Source organism: Cynocephalus volans, chromosome 11, assembly GCF_027409185.1.
Source record: "Cynocephalus volans isolate mCynVol1 chromosome 11, mCynVol1.pri, whole genome shotgun sequence".
Lineage (NCBI taxonomy): Eukaryota > Metazoa > Chordata > Mammalia > Dermoptera > Cynocephalidae > Cynocephalus > Cynocephalus volans.
The window spans coordinates 121,079,737-121,099,114 of NC_084470.1; the positions used below are offsets into that span (position 1 = coordinate 121,079,737).

General features: G+C 51.4%; 1 protein-coding gene across 1 annotated transcript in view; it reads left to right on the forward strand.

Annotated features, from left to right (window-relative positions):
* PLEKHA6 (pleckstrin homology domain containing A6) overlaps nt 1-19,378 on the forward strand; it is a 128,724-nt gene that overhangs the window by 89,491 nt on the left and 19,855 nt on the right. Inside the window, 6 exon segments of the mRNA XM_063115043.1 lie at nt 3,569-3,673; nt 4,336-4,408; nt 6,879-6,979; nt 10,476-10,618; nt 12,118-12,600; nt 13,847-14,363. Of these exon segments, the coding sequence (XP_062971113.1) occupies nt 3,569-3,673; nt 4,336-4,408; nt 6,879-6,979; nt 10,476-10,618; nt 12,118-12,600; nt 13,847-14,363 (1,422 nt within the window).

Here is a 19,378-nt window from a genome sequence, read left to right on the forward strand (position 1 = left end):
TCCAGGAAATTAAAGACATTCCCACCTGAGGTGCTCAACTTTTGCAGGAAGTAGGAGGCAGGGCTTTCTTCTGAGAGGAGTGGATGAAGGGGGGGTGGTGGTAATTGGGCAAGGGGGTGGAGAACATGCCGTATAGTGTGGGGAACAGGAATGGTGGTCAACAAGGGCCACGTGAAATGTTGCCCTATAATTTTGAAGTGTCATCTGAGGCTATAGATGGCTATTTTTTGTGGCCCCAATCCATGGGCTTGCATGGTTTTCCTCCAGCAATTCCCATTGAATGGCTGGGAGGGCAGGGAAGACGGATGGTTGGATGGATTGACCTTGGGTTGTTGGGAAGCTGTGCAGAAGGACAAGGAGGCTGGGCTATGGAGGGGCTAGTGGGAGGATGGTTGAGAGGTAAACTATGGGCGGCAGCTTCCAGGCCATGGAGAGAGGAGGTGAAACTATGACAGATGATGGACTGAGAGAAAAGGGAAGGATTTCGGGATTTGCATATTCTTAGGGTGCTGGATGACTTCTTCAGATGGTAGATCTCAGCCATCATATGTGGATTGTTACTAGCACTGTTCAGAAAATAATTTTATTTCCCGGTTGTGGGGGTACTTTATAATAAAGCCCAATTCCTTCTTTCCTTCTTCCTACAAGTATTTGCTAAGTGCTTGTTATGGAGGGACACCTTGCTGGTTCTGGTGATGAAGAGATGAACAGAGCAGAAATTCCTGCCTCAAGGAGCTCACGGTGTAGTGGAGGAGACAGGAAACCATCAGGCACATTGCAGTGTGACAAGCTTTAGACTATAGGGATATACGGGGAGGGAGCAGCTAACAGCTCAGGGGGACCAGGGAGGTCTCATGGACGACGAGGAGCCTGAACTAGATTTTAAAGGATAAGTTGGGATTAGTTGGTGGACAATGAGGGAGAAGGATTAGCAAAGGTATAGGAGGACGGGGAAGAGAACCAGAGGCACAGCCTGTGTAGTAAAGGGGCGGAATGTGGGTGACAGGCTGGCCAGATTTTACAGACCCATCCTTGTGTGCTGTGCTTAGAGTTTGAACTCTATCCTAAGTGATGAGAGCCAGTAAGAAATTTTAAGCAAGAAAGCGACATGATTATATCGTGTTTTAGAAAGATAACTTTAGTCCCTTGCAGATGATAGAAGAGATGAGGACCTGCAAGACAACAGTGGAATTTCAGAGGAAAGAGCAGATTTGAGAACTGTTAAGAAGATAGACTGGTCTTCCCTGTATGAGTAATTATATAAAGGAGAGGAGGGAGGGGAACAGTGAGACGATTCAGAGTTCTGGTGTGGGTAGCTAGGTGGATTATAGTACCACTCGCCAAGATGAGAAATACAGAACAACAGTTTGGTTGGAAAGAGAACAGGTTTGGTTTTGCATTTATTTAATCCTGGTTGGACAACCATTTATAAAATAGGTTGGAGCTAGGAGAGAGGTCCTAGATGTGGATTAGGGAATTTTCATCCTATTGCTGGTAGTGGAAGCAATGGGGATAGATGAGATTCCACAGGCGCGATATATAATGAGAAAAATGAAAATGAAAGTTTGGTTGAGGTCCACCAACACTAGAGTAGAGGACGGGGACATTGAGAAGTGGCCACAGATGGAGGTTGCAGAAGGAGACAATACGAGGGTACTTCAAAAGGTTCATGGAAAAATAGAATTAAAAGGTGATATTAAAAGAAAGAAAAGAAAAATTGTCTGCAACTTTTCGAGTAAAAACAAAGTTTTAAGATTATACAATCCTTCCATGAACTCTTCAAAGACCCCTCATAGTGCTGCAGAAACCAAAAGAAGAGTTTCAGTAAGGAAAGAAAGGTTAACATTGTCCACTTGCTTTAGAGGGGACAAGGACTGAGTGGCCTTAATTCAATGACAATGCAAGAGCCGTTTCAGAAAAGAGGTAGAGGAGGTTTAGGAGTGATGGGAGGAGAGGACGCTGGGACTCTTCCCAGCAGCCGAACCCTGGAGACAAAGAAAGGGAAGATGTCACCTTACAGGTGGCAGTGGTTGTAGGGTTGAACCAGGGGTGTATGTAGGAGCATGAGAGGGAGGCAGAGATGCTTTGAGATGGAGAGACTCGAGCATGTTGCTGAGGTGAAGGGACCAGTGGAGAAGAAAACACTGAAGACTGATTTGAGAGGAGAGGATCAGTGGAGCAGAGTCTCAGAGGGCATGGCGGGTCAGAGGGGGTTAGTCTTGGAAAGAAGGATGACACCTCTACTTTTGACATTGGAGGGAAAGAGGCAAAGATAGAGGTAAGAGCAGTAATTTTCTAGGTGGAAGGGTGTGGAATTGGGAAGTGCATGCCTGATAACCTGTTTTCTCTGTGGAGGAGCCAGGTCTGCTGAGGGAGGGCAGAGGCACGGGAGGGTGGAGGTGAGGGTGTGGAGCACAGTTGCTGCCTGGGGCTGAGCCCAGCTGGGGCTGGGGACCGGGGTCTGCAATGACCTCCTCTGCACTGTAGTGTGATTTTTTTGGCTAGCAGCCCAGTAATCTGGCTATGAGTGCAAGGATAGTGGATAATTTGATTAATCTGGAATATAGCATTTTAGAGAAGGTGAAAGACAACAGATGGGGTTTTTGAGAGTCTGGTTGATATATTCCACCATGAGACCTAGGCTACGTAGGAAAATGACTGAAACCAGGAGGTAACTGATAAATCCAGAAAAAGAGGGTAGGGTGGATGAGCTGGGATCTCAACAAAGTAGAAAAACTGGTGCAGTTGAGTAATGGAGTGAGAAAACTCAAAGCATGGAATGTTGTGATCAGAAAATGGGAATACTAGGATTGAAGATGTCAGTGGTGAAGGGGTTTGGATGCTGACAAAGTCTAAGGTATAGCTCTGGGAGAGAGTAGAGTGGAGATGAAGGGTTTGGGAGTTGAGAATCAAAGTAGGATGAAGTTAGGGTGTTGAAAGGACCATGGTCAAGAGCAATGAAATTTTCCATGGTGATTACAAGCCTTGAAATGAAGAAGATGGCTGAACAAAATCCTTAGACTCTGAAAGAATGATCTAGAAGCTGATCATGTTGCAAAGGGTTGAACAGTGGGAGATCAGACAGTGGTGTTTCAAGAAAGACAGTTTGCTGCCAGAATGTGGAAGAATGACAATGCCCATGTGGCAGTAGGGAGCTACCACCTGGCTCTGTGGCATGTTGGGCAAGAGACAATGAGAGGACAGTGATGTAGGGAATTAACTTGCAGTGGAATGCATTCCAGAAAGCTGAAGGAGGCAGGAACTAAGGAGAGTAGGGAAAGGATAGGCCAGGAGTGAAATGAGAAATCTTATTTTCTCCTCCAAAAAAAAAAAAAAAACAGAAAGCTGTGAGCCCCATTTTATAGAAGAGAAAAAGAGCTAAATAATTGAAAGGCCCTGGCTTGAGTTAGTTACAGATTCAGAACTCACACCGGAGCATTTTAGCATGACAGCACCCCAAGGATAACCTTGGAGAGACCCAGCTCCCAGCAGGGGCAGCTCCTTTGCAGACAGAGCAGAAAGGAGGAGAGGAAGACAGTCAGTCCAGCTTCTCTCTCTGTCTCCCTAGGCAACGCGAACGTCCCGCAAGGCCATCGCCTTTGGCAAGCGCTCACACTCCATGAAGCGGAACCCCAACGCACCTGTCACCAAGGCGGGCTGGCTCTTCAAACAGGTGAGGTCACCTGCCATTCTGCCGGCTGTAACCACCCCTTTCTGCTCATAACATCGTGACTCCTCTGTGCTTATATCTGTCCTTGGATTTCTCTGGTATGTCCTTCCATCCTGAAGCCGTCTCCTAATTTTATAAAGGCCAGAGAAGTTGAGTATCTTCCTGAAGTCACACGAAAAATGAGTGGCAAATTTAGGAATCCAGCTGGGTTTCCTGCTGAGCAGACACAATGACTTTGAAATATGCTAGGTCACCAACACTGTCAGAGCAACCCACTGGCACATCCTCAGGAGGTCCCTCTTGTTATGCCTGGTGGTGGGGTGTCTCGTTCGAGTCCAGGGGTCCACCAGCTCTCCCCAGATGGACCTTGCCACTATCCCTGCCTGCCGTTGGCATTCATTCTGGCTCATCTTTTGGCCCTTTTACCTTCCCTGGGAGAGGCATTGAGCCCCAGAATGACAGAACTAGAAGGTCATAGGCAATAATCTAATGTCATTTCCCTGCATCTGCAGTCTCAAGGGTGTTGCTGCCATGCGTTAGTGGCAGAGCTGCAACTACAGCCAGAATGTCCTTATAATTAGTGCAGTACTCTTGTCACTGCATCCCACCTCCTCCTCCATGCCCAACTCACACCCCTCCTGTCTGTCTCCACACATGTCCTGCAGGCCAGCTCCGGTGTTAAACAATGGAACAAGCGCTGGTTTGTCCTGGTGGACCGCTGCCTCTTCTACTATAAAGGTGAGCTGCCCCTGGGGCTGACAGGGGTGGTAGGAAGCCAGGGCCCACCCCTCTTCCCTGTTCTGCCATATCACCAGGCTCTGCTTCGGATGGGTACTGGCAGGGCAGGTCTCCACACTGTAGACCCCAGCACCAGTGGGCGTGACAGTGGGATAAGGACAGAGCTCACTCATTCACTCATTCAGTTCAACAATATTTATTGAGTGCCTGCTAGGTTTCAAGTAGACTTGGAGGTCCTGGTTGGTGATACAGTATGTGAACAAGGCAGTCATGGATGGTGAAGTCCCAAGGGGGAGGGGGACAAGGACCAAGTAGATGTCATGAGTCACTACTAGGGGGTCACTACTAATTGGAGCTTGTGTGTTGCTCTTTCTCCTGTCTCGCTGGAATGTACAGTCTGATCTGTGATGGCAGGAATTTTTGTCAGTGTTGTTCCCTGCTGTATGTGTAGCACCTAGAACAAAACACAGTAGATGCCCAATCAATATTGAATAAATAAGTAAATGAAGATCCCCCAGCTGCTACCCTCTCTGCCTACCCCAACACTCAATCCCTACCCTCTCCAAAAAAAAAAAAAAAGGAGGACAAAGATCTGATAACTTTGGTGCAGCCGCCTCTAGGAAGTTATTTTTAAAATATACACAGCAGCATTGTGTCAGGCGGGCACAGAACAGAGGGCACTGGCAAGAGCTGATGACAGTAATGGCAGCCTCATGCTGATGCAGTTGGAGGAACCAAGCATGGGCGGTGAGAAGAGAGAGGGTAAAATTATTTTGAAGCAGGAGAGTTTGTTCCCTTCACTTCCTTTCCCCAGAAAGGCAGAGTCCTGATTTCCTCAGGCCTCCTGGGAGCAAATTGGTGAATTATTAACTTTGGTAAACAAAGGTTGTACCCAATGACCCCCCAGGGTGCTGCTGTCCCTGGGTCCTGAATTGCGGCCAGCTGAACCTCAAGAGAGAAATCAGGAAGGGGTTGAATATGGAGTCCAGTCATGGAGGAAAACCCAAGCCTGGGGGAGAAGAATCTGCCCAGGCCTGGGACCAGGTGCTGAGCCCCCAGGTATAGGACCGCACTGGAGCCAGAGCAGGAAGTTGAGTGGGAGAAAAGCCAGGGTCTCTGCAGAGGAGAGACTTTGGGACTGTGGGTGAGGTTAGAAGCTCAAAGAGCTGAGAACCCAAAGGAGCAAGATATCAAAATGAGGGTCACTGTCTACTAAGAGATGGTCTCAGGACACCCCCCTAAACTCTGACCTATCTCTGCCAGGCAGGGGGCTCCATCTCCTGAGCTTTTCTGAAGACAGCCTGGGTCCCTCCTCCTGCTTTAGCTTACCGCTTCCTCCAGGCACCATGCTGAGGTCTGGATAGAGAAGCTCAAGCAGATGTGAGAAGTGGGAGGGGAAGCAGACCTTAAGGAGTGCACAGCCCCTGCAGAGATTTCTTCTGAACCCTAACTGAAGGTTTTCAGAGCCCCCAGCCCAGGCAATAAGTAACAATCCCGGGGAAGTAGGGAGGGTTTTGCCATGGTCTCATGGTCTCAAGCCCCCAATCTGTTCCACAGAGCACCCTGTCCTTTCTGTGTCCTGCTACCAGCTGAGGGCCCGACTAGCTAATCCATCAGGCTTGTTTGGAGATCCGGGATGAATTATGGAACAGCCTGATTGTCAGCCTGATCCCAAGGACAAGAGGGCCAGAGGATTCCATGCAGGGTGCACTTTCCTGTGGAGACATGGGGACCTATAAGGGGATCTGCAGCAGGAGAGGGCAAAGCAGGTTTCTGGGTGCCTGGTAGAACCCTTGAAAGAGTTACCCAGAGGAGCCAAACAGCAGAAGATGGGACAGTCAGCTCCATGGCGCTGTATCCTATGGCCTTGTTATGCATATCACTGTTGCAACCATCGCCGCTAGGGAGGCAGGTCAGATAGGACAGTGGTCTAGAACGCTAGCTTTGGAGTCAGACTTCTTGAGTTTAAAGACCGATTCTACCATTTACTGCCTAAGTAACCTCGGACGAATTACTGTAACCTCTCCGTGTCCCAGCTTCCTTACCTATTCAATGGGGGTAATAATAGTAGCTCTTCATGGGGTCGTTGGGAGGGTTAAATCCATTAAGGCATTTAACTTAGAACAGCGCCTGACGTATACTGAGCACTCCCACCGGCAGCTGTTATTTCCTTGTTTATTTGTGTGCTAGAATGTAAACTTCCTGAGGGTGGGCATCACTTCTTTCTCATTCGCCTCTGTAGTCCCAGTGCCTAGAACAGCACCTGCAGTGCCACCACACTCACCAGCTGCAGGAGCGTGCCTCTTGGAGTGTGTGTGGTGGCCCCAAGTGCCTGACAAATAGTAGCCGAGCAACAAATATTTATTGATATTTATCATAATAGGACCAGAGCACTCCTTGTGCCTCCCCCATGTGCACGCGCACACACTTGCACGCACACACACCTCTTGTGCCTGTCTTTCCCTGACAGATGAGAAGGAGGAAAGCGTCCTGGGCAGCATCCCTCTCCTGAGCTTCCGGGTAGCAGCGGTGCAGCCCTCGGACAACATCAGCCGGAAACACACGTTTAAGGTCAGCTGGCCTTCCTCTCCCAGGTCAGGCGGGGAAGGGAGGCCTGCTCTTCTAGACCGTGTGGGAGTGGGGAAGGACCAAGAGCCATCTCCCTAAGGAATCCCAAGTGCTGATGGTACAGGAGGGAGTAGGCAATGGACCATACAGCCATCGTGAGGCTAAGGCAGGCTGTGCGAGGACCCTCCTCTTCTCCTGGGGGTCCGGTGAGCAATTCTCCCCAGGGTGGGCCAGTAGAGATGTGCTCCAGCAGCACCACTGTTCTTCCTGGGCAAGACATGGTTATGTCCTGAGCCCTTAGACCTTTTGCCAGTGTACTGCCCCTGGGAAGTCCCTCTCTGCAGAGGCAGGATTTGTGGCTGGTAGGGTTCTAAGATCTTTTCTCCCCACCTAGGTCCCAGGGAATTGTTCAAATTTCCTCCACATTGACTCAAATTTCAATCTTTAGAGAAAATTAAGAGTTGCATTTCATTCCAGTCAAGAGCTGCAAACCTTAGGCAGACGACAGTTGGAGAGAACAAGTGCTCAGGAAAATGGGACTCACCTGCTCCATGTCACTCCCTCTGAGCCCCTGGGGTATCCGCCAGTCAAAGATGCGCCTGCAGCTGGCTCATCCTAGGCCAGTGTTTTTCCACATTTAAAAATTCATGACCCATTAAGAACTATAAAAGTTCTGTGCCCTTTTTGTATTTTATGTTGCAAAAACCATAGGTTCCTTTTTATTTTCCAAATATAAAATTACAATCTCCATCACACACTTTCTTAGTACAAAGCCCTCTCTCGCCTACTTGAGAACTGCAGCTCAAGACCTTTAAAGCCCAAAGCTCTGGTGTTTAGATGGCAGGACTTGCAGGTCACACCGGGTCACACCGGGTCAGTTTCTGAGCCCCCAGGGCCTCAGAGATTCTGCCTCTTTGTGTCCTTCAGACTCTGGTCACCTGACCACAGAAAAGATGTGGGCAGTGTTCACAGGTCCTGCTATGGGGAACAAGGAGAGACTTAATTTGGCACATAATTAGTTTCCAGCCTCCCAAGGTCTTGTATGCCAGAGGTGAGAACAGAATGAACAATTAATAAAATTCGGACTCCAGGGAGCCAGGTTCTAGCTGGGGAAATAGGAACAGGCTGTTTAACCAACAAACAGTCCTGCTGTACACAGACACACACCCACGCCCACATGCAATCAAACAGCCTGTCTCACCCTCTCCACCAGACCTGTGCAGATACACCTAGGCACCCCAGCTTGGAGCTCTGCCAGCAGCAGGCAGAGTGTCTGACAACCATCCATCCTCCTCAAGCCCCAGCCATGGCTTCGGTGGCCACCAGCCCCTCGCCTCCTTCCTTTTCCCTAAGGAGTGCACTGCCTCTTTAAAGCCCAACTCTGAGGCTGTGCTCAGTGGCCCACAAAGGGCTCTGATTGTGGCTATTCAGTGGCCCTTCCCCAGGGAAGGGAGGGGGAGCTGAGACAGAGGAGGACTGTCCTGCTGCAGCCACCAAGTGAAACTTGGGGATGGCTAATAATGAGGAGGCAGGAGCTGTTCCTGCTCAGGCTGCCGCGGGATGCCTTTACCTCTCCCCACTCCGGCCCCTCAGCGGCTCAGTGGTCTTCGCCCCGCTGGGACACCTCCTCAGTTCTCTGGCCCCTTTCATAGTTCCAGGCCAGTGCCCCTTCCCGCTCCCCGTCAATAGCCCTGTCTTTTCCCAGGCCCTCTGCCTTCCCCTGTCACAGGCACTTGTTCCTGTGCCTCTGCTCTCTCCTTGTTTCCCGTGGCATGTTTTGTTCCCCAGCGTGACTGTGAGCTCTTCAAGTGCAAGAGCACGTCTTGGCCTCCCTTGTGACGGGTACCCCGAGTGAGCTCTGCACACAGAGGCCGCTCCCTGGACGCTCACTGAATTGATGGATTCATTTACTGCCCGCTCCCACCCACTCTGGACACACCCAGGAGTCCTGCCTATGTCTCTCTCGCCTACAATAACCCTGTGTTCTCCACCCAGAGGGCTTGCTTGGGCCCCTGGTCTCTCTACCCCCATGCATTTCCCATACGAGCTGCCTCCCGACAGCCTCACTGGTTTTTCGTCAGCACCTCCCCTATCTCTCCCACCCCGTCCTGAGCTCTCCCACATGCTGGGCCCTCTGCTGGAGTACTTTACAGTCAGCAGAAGTCCAGAGGCATGAGGCCCACCCCTGCCCCTCGCTGGGTAATGGCTCCTGTCAGAAAGACATTGAGGGCAGGGGAAAGGCAGAGGTGAGGTGGGACCAGTTGCAGTCAAGGGAGCCTCGTGAAGGTTGGGCTGGGAAAACATTTGGGGGCTGTGGGTTTGACCTTGCTGCTTACAACAGCCCTGAAGCTTGGTCAGAGGAATCCTAACCCCCCCGCTTCCAATCCCCAGAGACCCAGTACTTAGCACCCAGGGGGTCATAGGCCAGGGTGAGGCTCACATCTGAGACTCTTAATCATGTCTGGATCTCCTCTGTTGAGTGGGATACACTAGGCTACCTACTTTCTCTGGGGAATTGAGGGTCTCACCTGGGGAGTATGCTGAGGTCGCAGGAAGAATATGTCCCATGGCCTCTTTTCCTTGTGGCCTACGAACCTTGAGTCTCACTGGGCAGACCCCTGTGCATTAAACAGATGCATCAGTTAAGACCAGAGCAAAAAGGCAGTTTGTCTGCAGTTGCAGAGCTGATCAGGAGCAGAGCTAGTAGTAGTGCTGGGGTTCCCTGACTTACTCTCCACCACCAGCCCAAACTCCCCACTCCCCACCTCTTGATGGGCTGGGCTGGGCATTGCTGGGTGCTGTTGTTCCCATGGTGACACCGAACAGAAGGGGAGAGTCCAGACACCCCCTTCCCTGTGCTCCTCGATGTTTCCCGTCACGTTGTCTCCTGTCTCTCCCTCTGGCATTTGGTTGACCTGTTCTCTGCTTCTCCTCCTTCTGACCGCATGAGGACCCCTCCTCTGGACAGGAGCTCTCTTCTGGGTTCCCGCCCGCTGTGCCTGCTCGCGGCCGCCAACTAGGTAGTGTGCTCGGTCTGTGTGCCCGTGCATGCCCTTGCATGCCCGTGGAAAGGGGCTTGGCTGTCTCTCCTCATGAAAGAGACATGTAGCTTCTCAGTGGTGAAGCTGGGGCTGAGACTGGCTCCCCCTGACATCGGGTAATTGCCTTTCAAATTAAACATGGAATTCGATGGGAGAGTGGGTGTGGTAATTGTCCCTCCTGCTTGTGATCACCTCAGGTGGGCCAGGTAGGCTTACCTGGCTGTTGGGCTGCCTTGTGTCCAGAGAGCTAGCCAAGGCAGAAACCCGGATACTGCTGGAGCTCTCAGGCCCCCCTCCTCACCTTGCATCTGAGCACCATGTGGGGAAAAGAGCTGCAGATCCAGGGAGAGGCCTGACTGACTGTCCATTCTGTGGGTCTTGGTGTCCTCTCCCTACAGGTGACCGTGTGCTGGGTGGATGAGGCTGGGGACAGTTCCACGCACTGCCTCTCCTCACAGGCCGAGCATGCTGGTGTCCGCACCTACTTCTTCAGTGCCGAGAGCCCCGAGGAGCAGGAGGCCTGGATCCAGGCCATGGGGGAGGCTGCCCGAGTGCAGATCCCACCAGCCCAGAAGATAGCGCCCCAAGCTGTGCGCCACAGGTGAGTGCCAGGGAAAGGAGGAGGAAGAGGACTGAAGAAGCGCCCCAGCTCTGCGCCACCACTGAGCCCGGTGAGCCAGGTTGAACCCCTGGAGAGCATGTGAACATCTCCTTGCATCCGAGCAGGAGGCCTGGCCATGTGCTTTCAGAGCTGAAGTCTCTCTGAGCTGGGGGATGTTCTCTTGGGGCCTGACCAGGAGCCAAAGGTCAGGGTCATTTGTTCATTTTTGTCAGCTGTGGGTGTTAAGCCCCTGGAGGAAGGTGGACTCAGGTTTGAATCACAGCTTGGCCACTTGCCCACTGTGGGACATGAGTGTAAGTGACTTAAGCTCTCTGAACCTGAGTGTCCTGTCCTTAAGACCAGCAGTTATAATTCTACCTCACAGGCGTGTTGTGAGAACTACGTAATGTACGGTCAGTGCTCCACATGTAGCAAACACTTGACGCGCGGCTGTTCCTGTCGCCCTGTCACCATGGCACCCCCTGTCTCAGTGTCTGTCTCTCCTCTAACTGGATGTGGAGTCTTGAGTTAGGTGTTAACAGGGATCCAGAAGAAGGAGGTTTTACAGTGTAGGCTTCAAGTCTGTTCGCATGTTTTAGAAATATTTACCAAGCAATATTTCAACAAGGATGCTTGAATTTGGGAAGCTATAGGGAGAAAACTGTCACAAGTTTCCATCTTTGCTTCAACCAAGGGGCATTCTTCCAGAAGCTCATTCGTTCATTTCACAAATACTTACTGTAAATAGAAATGTGTAAGGTTCACCGGGCGCTGGATACAAGTGAGGGATGTCTGCTGTGCTCCGCTCCTTGTGGAGCCTAAGTTCTAACAGGAAGTCGGTCCTGGAAGAAAGGACTGTTTTGGAGAAAGGAACTTGTTTGTGTTTATATGCCTATGAATTTGGAGGCAGCAACTCTGTCCCTGGCACCTGCCATGTTTTAGCTTACAGCAGTCCTATGAGGGGAGATATTATACCCATTCTGCCAATTAGGAGCCCTAGACTCATGGAAGTTTTAAGTAACTTGCCACAGGAGAGTGAGCTGACCTGTAATGAGCCTTTGTAGCTGGGACATCAAGGACAGATACTGTTGTGAAACCTCAGTGTAGTATAAGCCAAGTTTGGGGAGCTGGATCAGGGATAGACTTCAGAGGAGACCAAAACTAGGCGAGGTTAGTCTTGGCTCTATCTCGAAGGCTGGGCTCATGGCAGACCAGCAGAAGGGAGTGGAGAGTGACCTGCGAAGAGGACCCAGAGGGCAGGATGAGCTGGGCATGCATAGGCAGGATCTGATTACATTATATAGGGATTGCTCAGGCTGGAGCAAGGAGACGAAGTAGTGGGATTTAGGAAGCAGAATTGGAATTCACTGAATCTCGGTTCCATCACTACCTTCCTGCCTATCCTTTTCCACTACTTTTCTCCTTCCCAGTCGACCACCCCCTGCCCAACTCCATGCTGGGCTGGAGTCACTTACAACATCTCCCTTGGCATCCTGCAGCCATGAGAAGCCAGACTCAGAGAACATCCCACCTAGCAAACACCACCACCAGCCATCCCAGAACAGCCTCCCCAAGCCTGAGCCAGAGGCCAAGACTCGAGGCGAGGGTGATGGCCGAGGCTGTGAGAAGGCAGAGAGGAGGCCTGAGAGGCCTGAAGTCAAGAAAGAGCCTCTGGTGAAAGCCAATGGCATCCCAGCTGGACCGGAGCCAGCCTCAGAGCCAGGCAGCCCTTACCCCGAGGGCCCAAGGGTCCCAGGGGGTGGGGAGCAGCCCACCCAGCCCAATGGCTGGCAGTACAGCTCCCCTAGCCGGCCAGGGAGCACAGCTTTCCCGCCCCAGGATGGGGAGAGCGGGGGACACCGGCGGAGCTTCCCACCACGTGCTAACCCCGACAAAATCGCCCAGCGCAAGAGCTCCATGAACCAGCTTCAGCAGTGGGTGAACCTGCGCCGGGGGATGCCCCCGCCTGAGGATCTTCGGAGGTGAGGCCCGGCGGGGGGCCGCGGTGGGGCTGGGATGGTGTTGTGGCTAGGGCATGGCGATGGGGTCGTAACCCATGAGGCATCCCCTAGTGGAAACCTTCTGGAAGCCAGGCTGAGTTGGGAAACCAAGACAGTCCCATGGTTCCCAGCTTGCCTAAATCTTTCCTGCCCAATGTTTCTATCATTAGAGTTTGACTATTGCCCCTGATTCTTGCTTTCTCTGTCTGCTTCCTTCAGAAGAAGGGACAGAGCACCCCAGTACCTCTCCAAGCGTGTGGGGTAGCCTAGGAACAGGCAAGTGTAGGGAGGGTCCTTGAAGGTGTCCTGGTCAGACATCATCCATGCTACGGACCCTCCTGCAACATCCTTTATTCCAGTGTTTCTACCATCAAACCAACTCACTCTTCCAACAGCTCTAATTGTTTGAAAGCCATTATTTATATAAAGTTTTTTCTAAAAAGAAAAGAAAGCAGCTTATTGGTCCTAATATTGCCTCTGTTGATCAATTTATTTCTTTATCCAATGACTGGCTTTCAAATATCTGGAGACATTTATTGTGCCTAATAGTGAGCATCAGGGCAAGTGGCTCTGCCAGCTCCTTCCCTGGGGGCTTGGGCAGCTCCAGGGACTGCAGGCAACAGCCTCAGGGAGCCCGCGGGGTCTGGGAGGAGCTTGCCCTCTAGTGGCCGGAGCTGCAGTTCACTGCTGGTGGTCTGGTGCCTGAGGGCCTCAACAGGGACGAATCCCAGGAACCTACAGATTCTGTCCTTGACAAGATCATACAATCAGGAGGTCATCTTTCTGTCCCTCCTCTGCTGCCCTCCTTCAGGTGCCTGGTACGCTTGTGTTCTGTTCACCTTTCTTGGACAGGATCTGATACATTGGTTCACACTGAGCTGGAGATGGTTAATAAGGCTTAAAGTTTCTCCCCAGGAGTATTTCATTTTAAAGAGACAAAAATTGAATTGCTCTGAATGGTGTAATTTCCGGCCTCAGCACTGGTTGGGAAAGGGGGCTTTGAGGACAGCAATCTTTCCCTCATCTCCGGAATAAATCTCAGCCCTGCCTGGGCAGTGGCCGCCTCTGTGTGCTCACAAGGCTGGACTGGGGCACCGTTCACCTATTCAAGCACCCTGCTCCGGGCTGGAGGACGTGAAGGGGAGCTGGGGCACAGGTGAATGGGTGGAGATGCGCTCATTTTGTCTGCCTTCTTTGCAATGTCCTCTCCCTCTCTTTGTCTCTCCAGTCCCTCTAGGTTCTACCCAGTGTCCCGCAGAGTCCCTGAGTATTACGGCCCCTACTCCTCCCAGTACCCTGATGATTACCAATACTACCCACCAGGGGTGCGGCCAGACAGCATCTGCTCCATGCCTGCCTACGATCGGATCAGCCCTCCCTGGGCCCTGGAGGACAAGCGCCACTCCTACCGCAACGGAGGTGGCCCTGCCTACCAGCTGCGCGAGTGGAAGGAGCCCACGGGCTATGGGCGGCAGGATGGCACCGTCTGGATCCCCAGCCCCTCCCGGCAACCAGTCTATTATGATGAATTGGATGCCACCTCCGGCTCCCTGCGCCGCTTGTCCCTGCAGCCCCGTTCCCACTCTGTGCCCCGCTCTCCTAGCCAGGGCTCCTACAGCCATGCCCGCATTTACTCCCCTGTCCGCTCACCCAGTGCCCGTTTCGAGCGGCTGCCACCTCGCAGTGAGGACATCTATGCTGACCCCGCAGCCTATGTGATGAGGCGATCCATCAGCTCCCCTAAGGTGAGCCACCAGCCTGCCCCTCGACCCTGAGATCCTCAGAAGCCTAAGACCATCTGCTGAGAAGAATCGGAGATGCAGGGGCATCTGGGCCACAGAGCCCTGAGCTGTGTGTCCATAGGACCAGCGATGCAGCCCAGGGGATCTGCTGGCCCACAGTTCTCTCTCTACAAGAGCTGCCATGGGGGGTGGCTTTGCCCCCGGAGTAGGAACTGTGCTGTCCATGCCCATCCCCAGGAACTGCAGTCTATAGAAGAAGACAGAGAAGATTCTGTCTTTTCAAATCTTGAGGACCTGGACAGATCATTGTGAGGGGGGCTGCTGTCCATTTTAGTTTGGAATCTGCTCTGGGACAGGATACAAACATCCCTAACCTTGAACTTCAGTTGGTGGGAGAGCCCACATCCCAGCCAGGCCCTCTCACCTCTGCAATCCCCTTTCTCTTCCAGTATGATTACCTGGGAGACAGGCGGCCAGTCCCTGCAGGACTGTTCCCCTACAACTACCCACCATCCCCCACGGTCCACGATAAGATGGTACGTCCTCTCCTCCCCCCGCACCCCACCTCAGGACCTCTCCTCTCTGACTCCAGCCAAACTGGGCTGATGTTGGGGATGTTCTGTGCCTGATGCCCAGCCCATCTGGTTTTTAGTAGCCTCTGGATACCTCCTCCCTCCTGGCCAGGACACCAGCCCCGATACAGAGTTTGGTGCCAGTGACCCCTTCCCCTCTGTGACACAGGGCAGAGGAGCAGGGACGAGATCTGGGAGCATAGAATATCCTGATCCTCCAGACCTGAGCACAGCACGCCTCTCCTGCATGCAGGAGGAGGGGCCTGGACAGGGAGCTTGGGTTATGGGCAGGCTAGAGATCCTAATAACTGGCAAGGTCTAAACTTTTTTCTCCCTAAGCATATTTGCTTCACGTTTGTCCTTTGCCTGCAATGCCACCTCTGGGAAAAGAGACAAATGGGGTGATTGAGGAAGAAATTTTCCATATTGTGTCTCCCTTTTTTCTCTCTCTCCTTTCTGCTTATGTCTCTTCCTGGAATTTGTTCTGAGGATTTTTGCTGCCACCTGGAGAACTAGATGCAGATGCCCTCTTTGGGTGGGTTCGGGAGAACCACTGGGACCCACAGGCAGAATCCTCATCCCTGAAAGCCTGTTGGTGTCTGCTGCCCATGAGAGCACCGGGGGCCAGGGTGGAGGAGGCCTGCACAGGCCTGGGGGCTGCCATTCCATCCCCTCTTTCTTATTCTTACCCTGCCAGTGTCCAAACACTATAGCCTTGACCCATAGCAAATGCACCCCCCAGAAACAACACACTTTTCCAGAAAACTCAGAAGTGGCTGCTAAGAAGTGCTGGCTAGATTTCTTCAGTGGTGCTTACCTCTCCCAGGGAGGACAGGGAAGACCTAGGAGAGATGGCGGAGTTGGGGCCTGGAGCCTGTCCCTCCTGTCTCTGGGAGTGTCCAGTAGAGAGCTACTGTGCCTGCCTGCGTCCTCGTCCCCTCCCTTCCCCAGAACTCAAATGCGAAGCGAGGAGCCTCTCCTTGTCCTCGCCCAGCTAACTCTTAACTGCTTTGCTTCTTTTTTTTATTGTTTTCTTTTGTGTGTTCCTGTTTGTTTGTGTTGCTGTTTGGCCTCTTGGCCTCGGGCTCCGGGTAGGATGAACTTTTAGATCTTCAGTTGCAAAGAAACCTAGAGTATTTGGATCAGCAGGTAGGCAGAGCTGGTGCCCCCTCGCCATCCCACAGCCCTCCATCGCCTCTCCCTCCTCCTCCCTACCTCCTCACCTGCCAGCCCTTTGACTGCCTTTGTTGGTGCAACCAGGACACAACAAAGTGGCTTATATTTTGGTTTGCTCCTTCACACCCCTTCTCTTCACAGCCCTTTAGGGCAGCTGGGAGTTTCCTGGGGAAAGAAACAGAATAAATGGGCACATGAATAATTAATGCTACCTCATATTTCTCCGGTGTTCAGCCCGGATGGAACTGCCCCCAGGGTGCAGGTGGGACTTTGCATTTTTGCCGGAGAGAGGAGGGAGTAGCAGAGACAAAGGGAGGGAGCTCTGGGCTTGAACCTAAAATGCTAGGGATTTAGTTCAGCCTGAATCTGGGAAATTACCATATCATATTCCACCAGTGGTTGTTAAACTCTGTAACTTGTAAACTGAGGCCTACGGACCTGCCCTAGGATGATTTTTTAAATAATTCAGTATATCTGTTAGTTCCTCTGCAAAGCTCTTGCATACACAAGCTCATGCTTTCCTGAGAATTCAGCACAGTAGACAGAGGCAGTATTATCAACCCAGTTTTACAGACAAGCAAGCTGAAGAGGCGAGGAGTGTCCCCGTGAGATGGAAGCAATTTGCTGCCTGGGCTCCAAAGTCCACGGCACTAACCCTTAGCTAAGGGGGCTATGATGCTCCCTGGGTTTAGACAGGCTGGTGGTCAGTGTGCTGGGCATTTATATGAGCACATAGGCTTATGTTCAGATCTGTGCTGCAAACCCTGGGGGACCTGGAAATACACAACACTGTTGCGTGGAGGCAGCCGGGTCAGCAGAAATAATAGTAATGTCAGTAATAATAATAGTGGCAGCAGCTTCCGTAATTGGGTGTGTCCGTGCCCCATGCTATTCTAAGCTCTTAACAGACCCCTAACTCATTTAATCTTTATAATAACCCTACCAGGTGGGTGTTGTTATTATCCTCATTTTACAGCTGAGGAGATTAAAGCACAGAGAGGTTAAATCACGTTCCACGGACACAGCCAGTGGACAGCAGAGCTTGAAATGTGACTCTGAGCTTTTGACCCACTTTACAGCATACGATTTACAAACATCTCATGTGCAACAAAGCTGGGGTTGAACCTAATCAGGATGATTTCATGCTCTTAAAGTTGCAGGAAGAACCATAACCCGAAATGAGAGGATATAGCTGCACTGTTGGTTCTTCTAGTCACAAGCCACAAGACCCATCATCTCACTGGGCCTCAATGTCACAATGAGATCATACTCACAGAAGACTTGGGGCACTAGGTAGCCCTGGTGCCCACAGTTTAGTCAGCAGGGACGGCTCCTCCTTCGAGGACCTTGCATTCCCGTTCCAGAAGCAGCGTATGGTGTCCACACCATGAGCATTCCAGTTCGTGTGGGGACAAGTCCCAGGATGTCAACTCAGAGCAGGGCTAGGAAGGACGGGCTCCTCCCAGTGGGAAACAAAGTCTGCAGTGCTCAGAGCCCTCTGCTTCCACACTCCCAGGCAGGCTGTCCTCTCTGTAGCCTGGGCAGTTGGCTTTCTACTCTGTCCTCAGTGCCTGGCTGTCCAAGCATTCAGTGCAGACAGTGGGGCCCCTTCCTGGGGGTTTCAGAAACAACTTGTCACAGGATCTTCCCTGGATAAAGGCTAATATTCTTAAAAAGCAGTCTTATGTGATGAGAACAGTCCAGAACATAGTCAGACTCTGCCACACTAGTTCCAGCTCTGCCATTGACCAGGACTTTTTGCTGGCCAGTTAGCTCAGTTGGTTAGAGTGCAGCCTTATAGCACTAAGGTCATGGGTCTGGGTCCCCATACCAGTCAGCTGCCCCCCACCCCCCAAAAAAAATTTACCAGGGTTTTTTTTTTAATCTTGGAAATGTCACTTAGTCTCTCTGGGTCTTTGTTTTCTCAATCATAAGATGGACATTGTAGAACCTGACCGTTCTACCTCACAGAGGTATTGGGAGAATCAAGTGGGAATATATATTAGAGCACTTTGCCAGGCATTAGAGAGGAGTGGTGATTGCGGTTCTTATTATTTTATTGTTTTTCCAAAATTCAGAATTATTAATTAAGTACCACTTACTATGTATCAGGCACCAGGTTAGGTGCTCTCTCACAGAATGTCTCTAACATTTTGGAGAGATAGAAGGTAGTGCACAGGATTCCTCCTACGGGTGAGGCCCACATGGGCTGAAAGGTCTCCAAAGGCACTGCACAGGTGCGAGTGGGCCAGGAAGAAACCATTCCTGCTTCCCTCCTGTGTTGCTTTATATTCACTCTTTGGGGAAGGAATGAGATCGGTTGGTGCTTGGGGAGAGCCTGGGCCTCGCCGTTGCCCTCTCAAAGCCTCGTGTGTTGGTAGATCTACCTTGTCCTGCATATACGCACACACGTGCTCACAATCCATACACACTATGCACAGGACACAAGCAGCAGACTCACACACACACATACCATATACAGTCACACACACACACGCACACCTCACACACAATAGACAAAATCTCATACCCATACACACGTGCCCCAGGAAAATAGGGATAGACTTGAGCTTGGATCCTTACAGAGAGTGTGGTTGATGTCCTGCTGACTTTTAACTCTTACAAAGACTGAATCTCACATGACAAAAGGCTCTTTTGAAAGCTCTTTTAAATAATAGTTTATGCCACAGAAAAAATTTCCAATTAGGCTGAAGAGGTAGAAAAATCACATCCTAGGAAGGCCTTTTAAGATGCTGCAGACCCTGCAGAAGTGGGTGGTGGTGCCACTGCCCTGTCTACAGCTCACAGATATGGGTCCTGCCAAGATTGGGCAGACAACGGAAAAGCCATAGGGGCCCCCTGAACTGTGACCCCAGAAGCCTGTCCCTGTTGTGGCTCTGTCCTCCCTTCCCTCGTTCGCTTTCCCTCCCAGAAAGCTTTTCCTGCACAACTCCCTTCTGTCTTATGCTGCCTTCTGGAGAACAATGGAGTTAAAGGGACACAGCCAGGGACATTCCCTGATAAGTTCACTTTTTCATCCTCTCTATTGGAACCAGTGAGGGAAATGATGGCATTTCTGGTTAATTTGATTGGCCAGCCCCCTCTCTCTCTCTCTCTCTCTCTCTCTCTCTCCCCCTCCCCCTCTCTCCCTTCCCCCTCCCTCTTCTGCCTCCCCCCTTCTCTCTTTTTCATTTGGCAAATAGTCTTTCCCCCATGTTCCTAATGGTCCTTGAAACATAAAGATAATGTGTTGAGAACAGTGCTCTGATA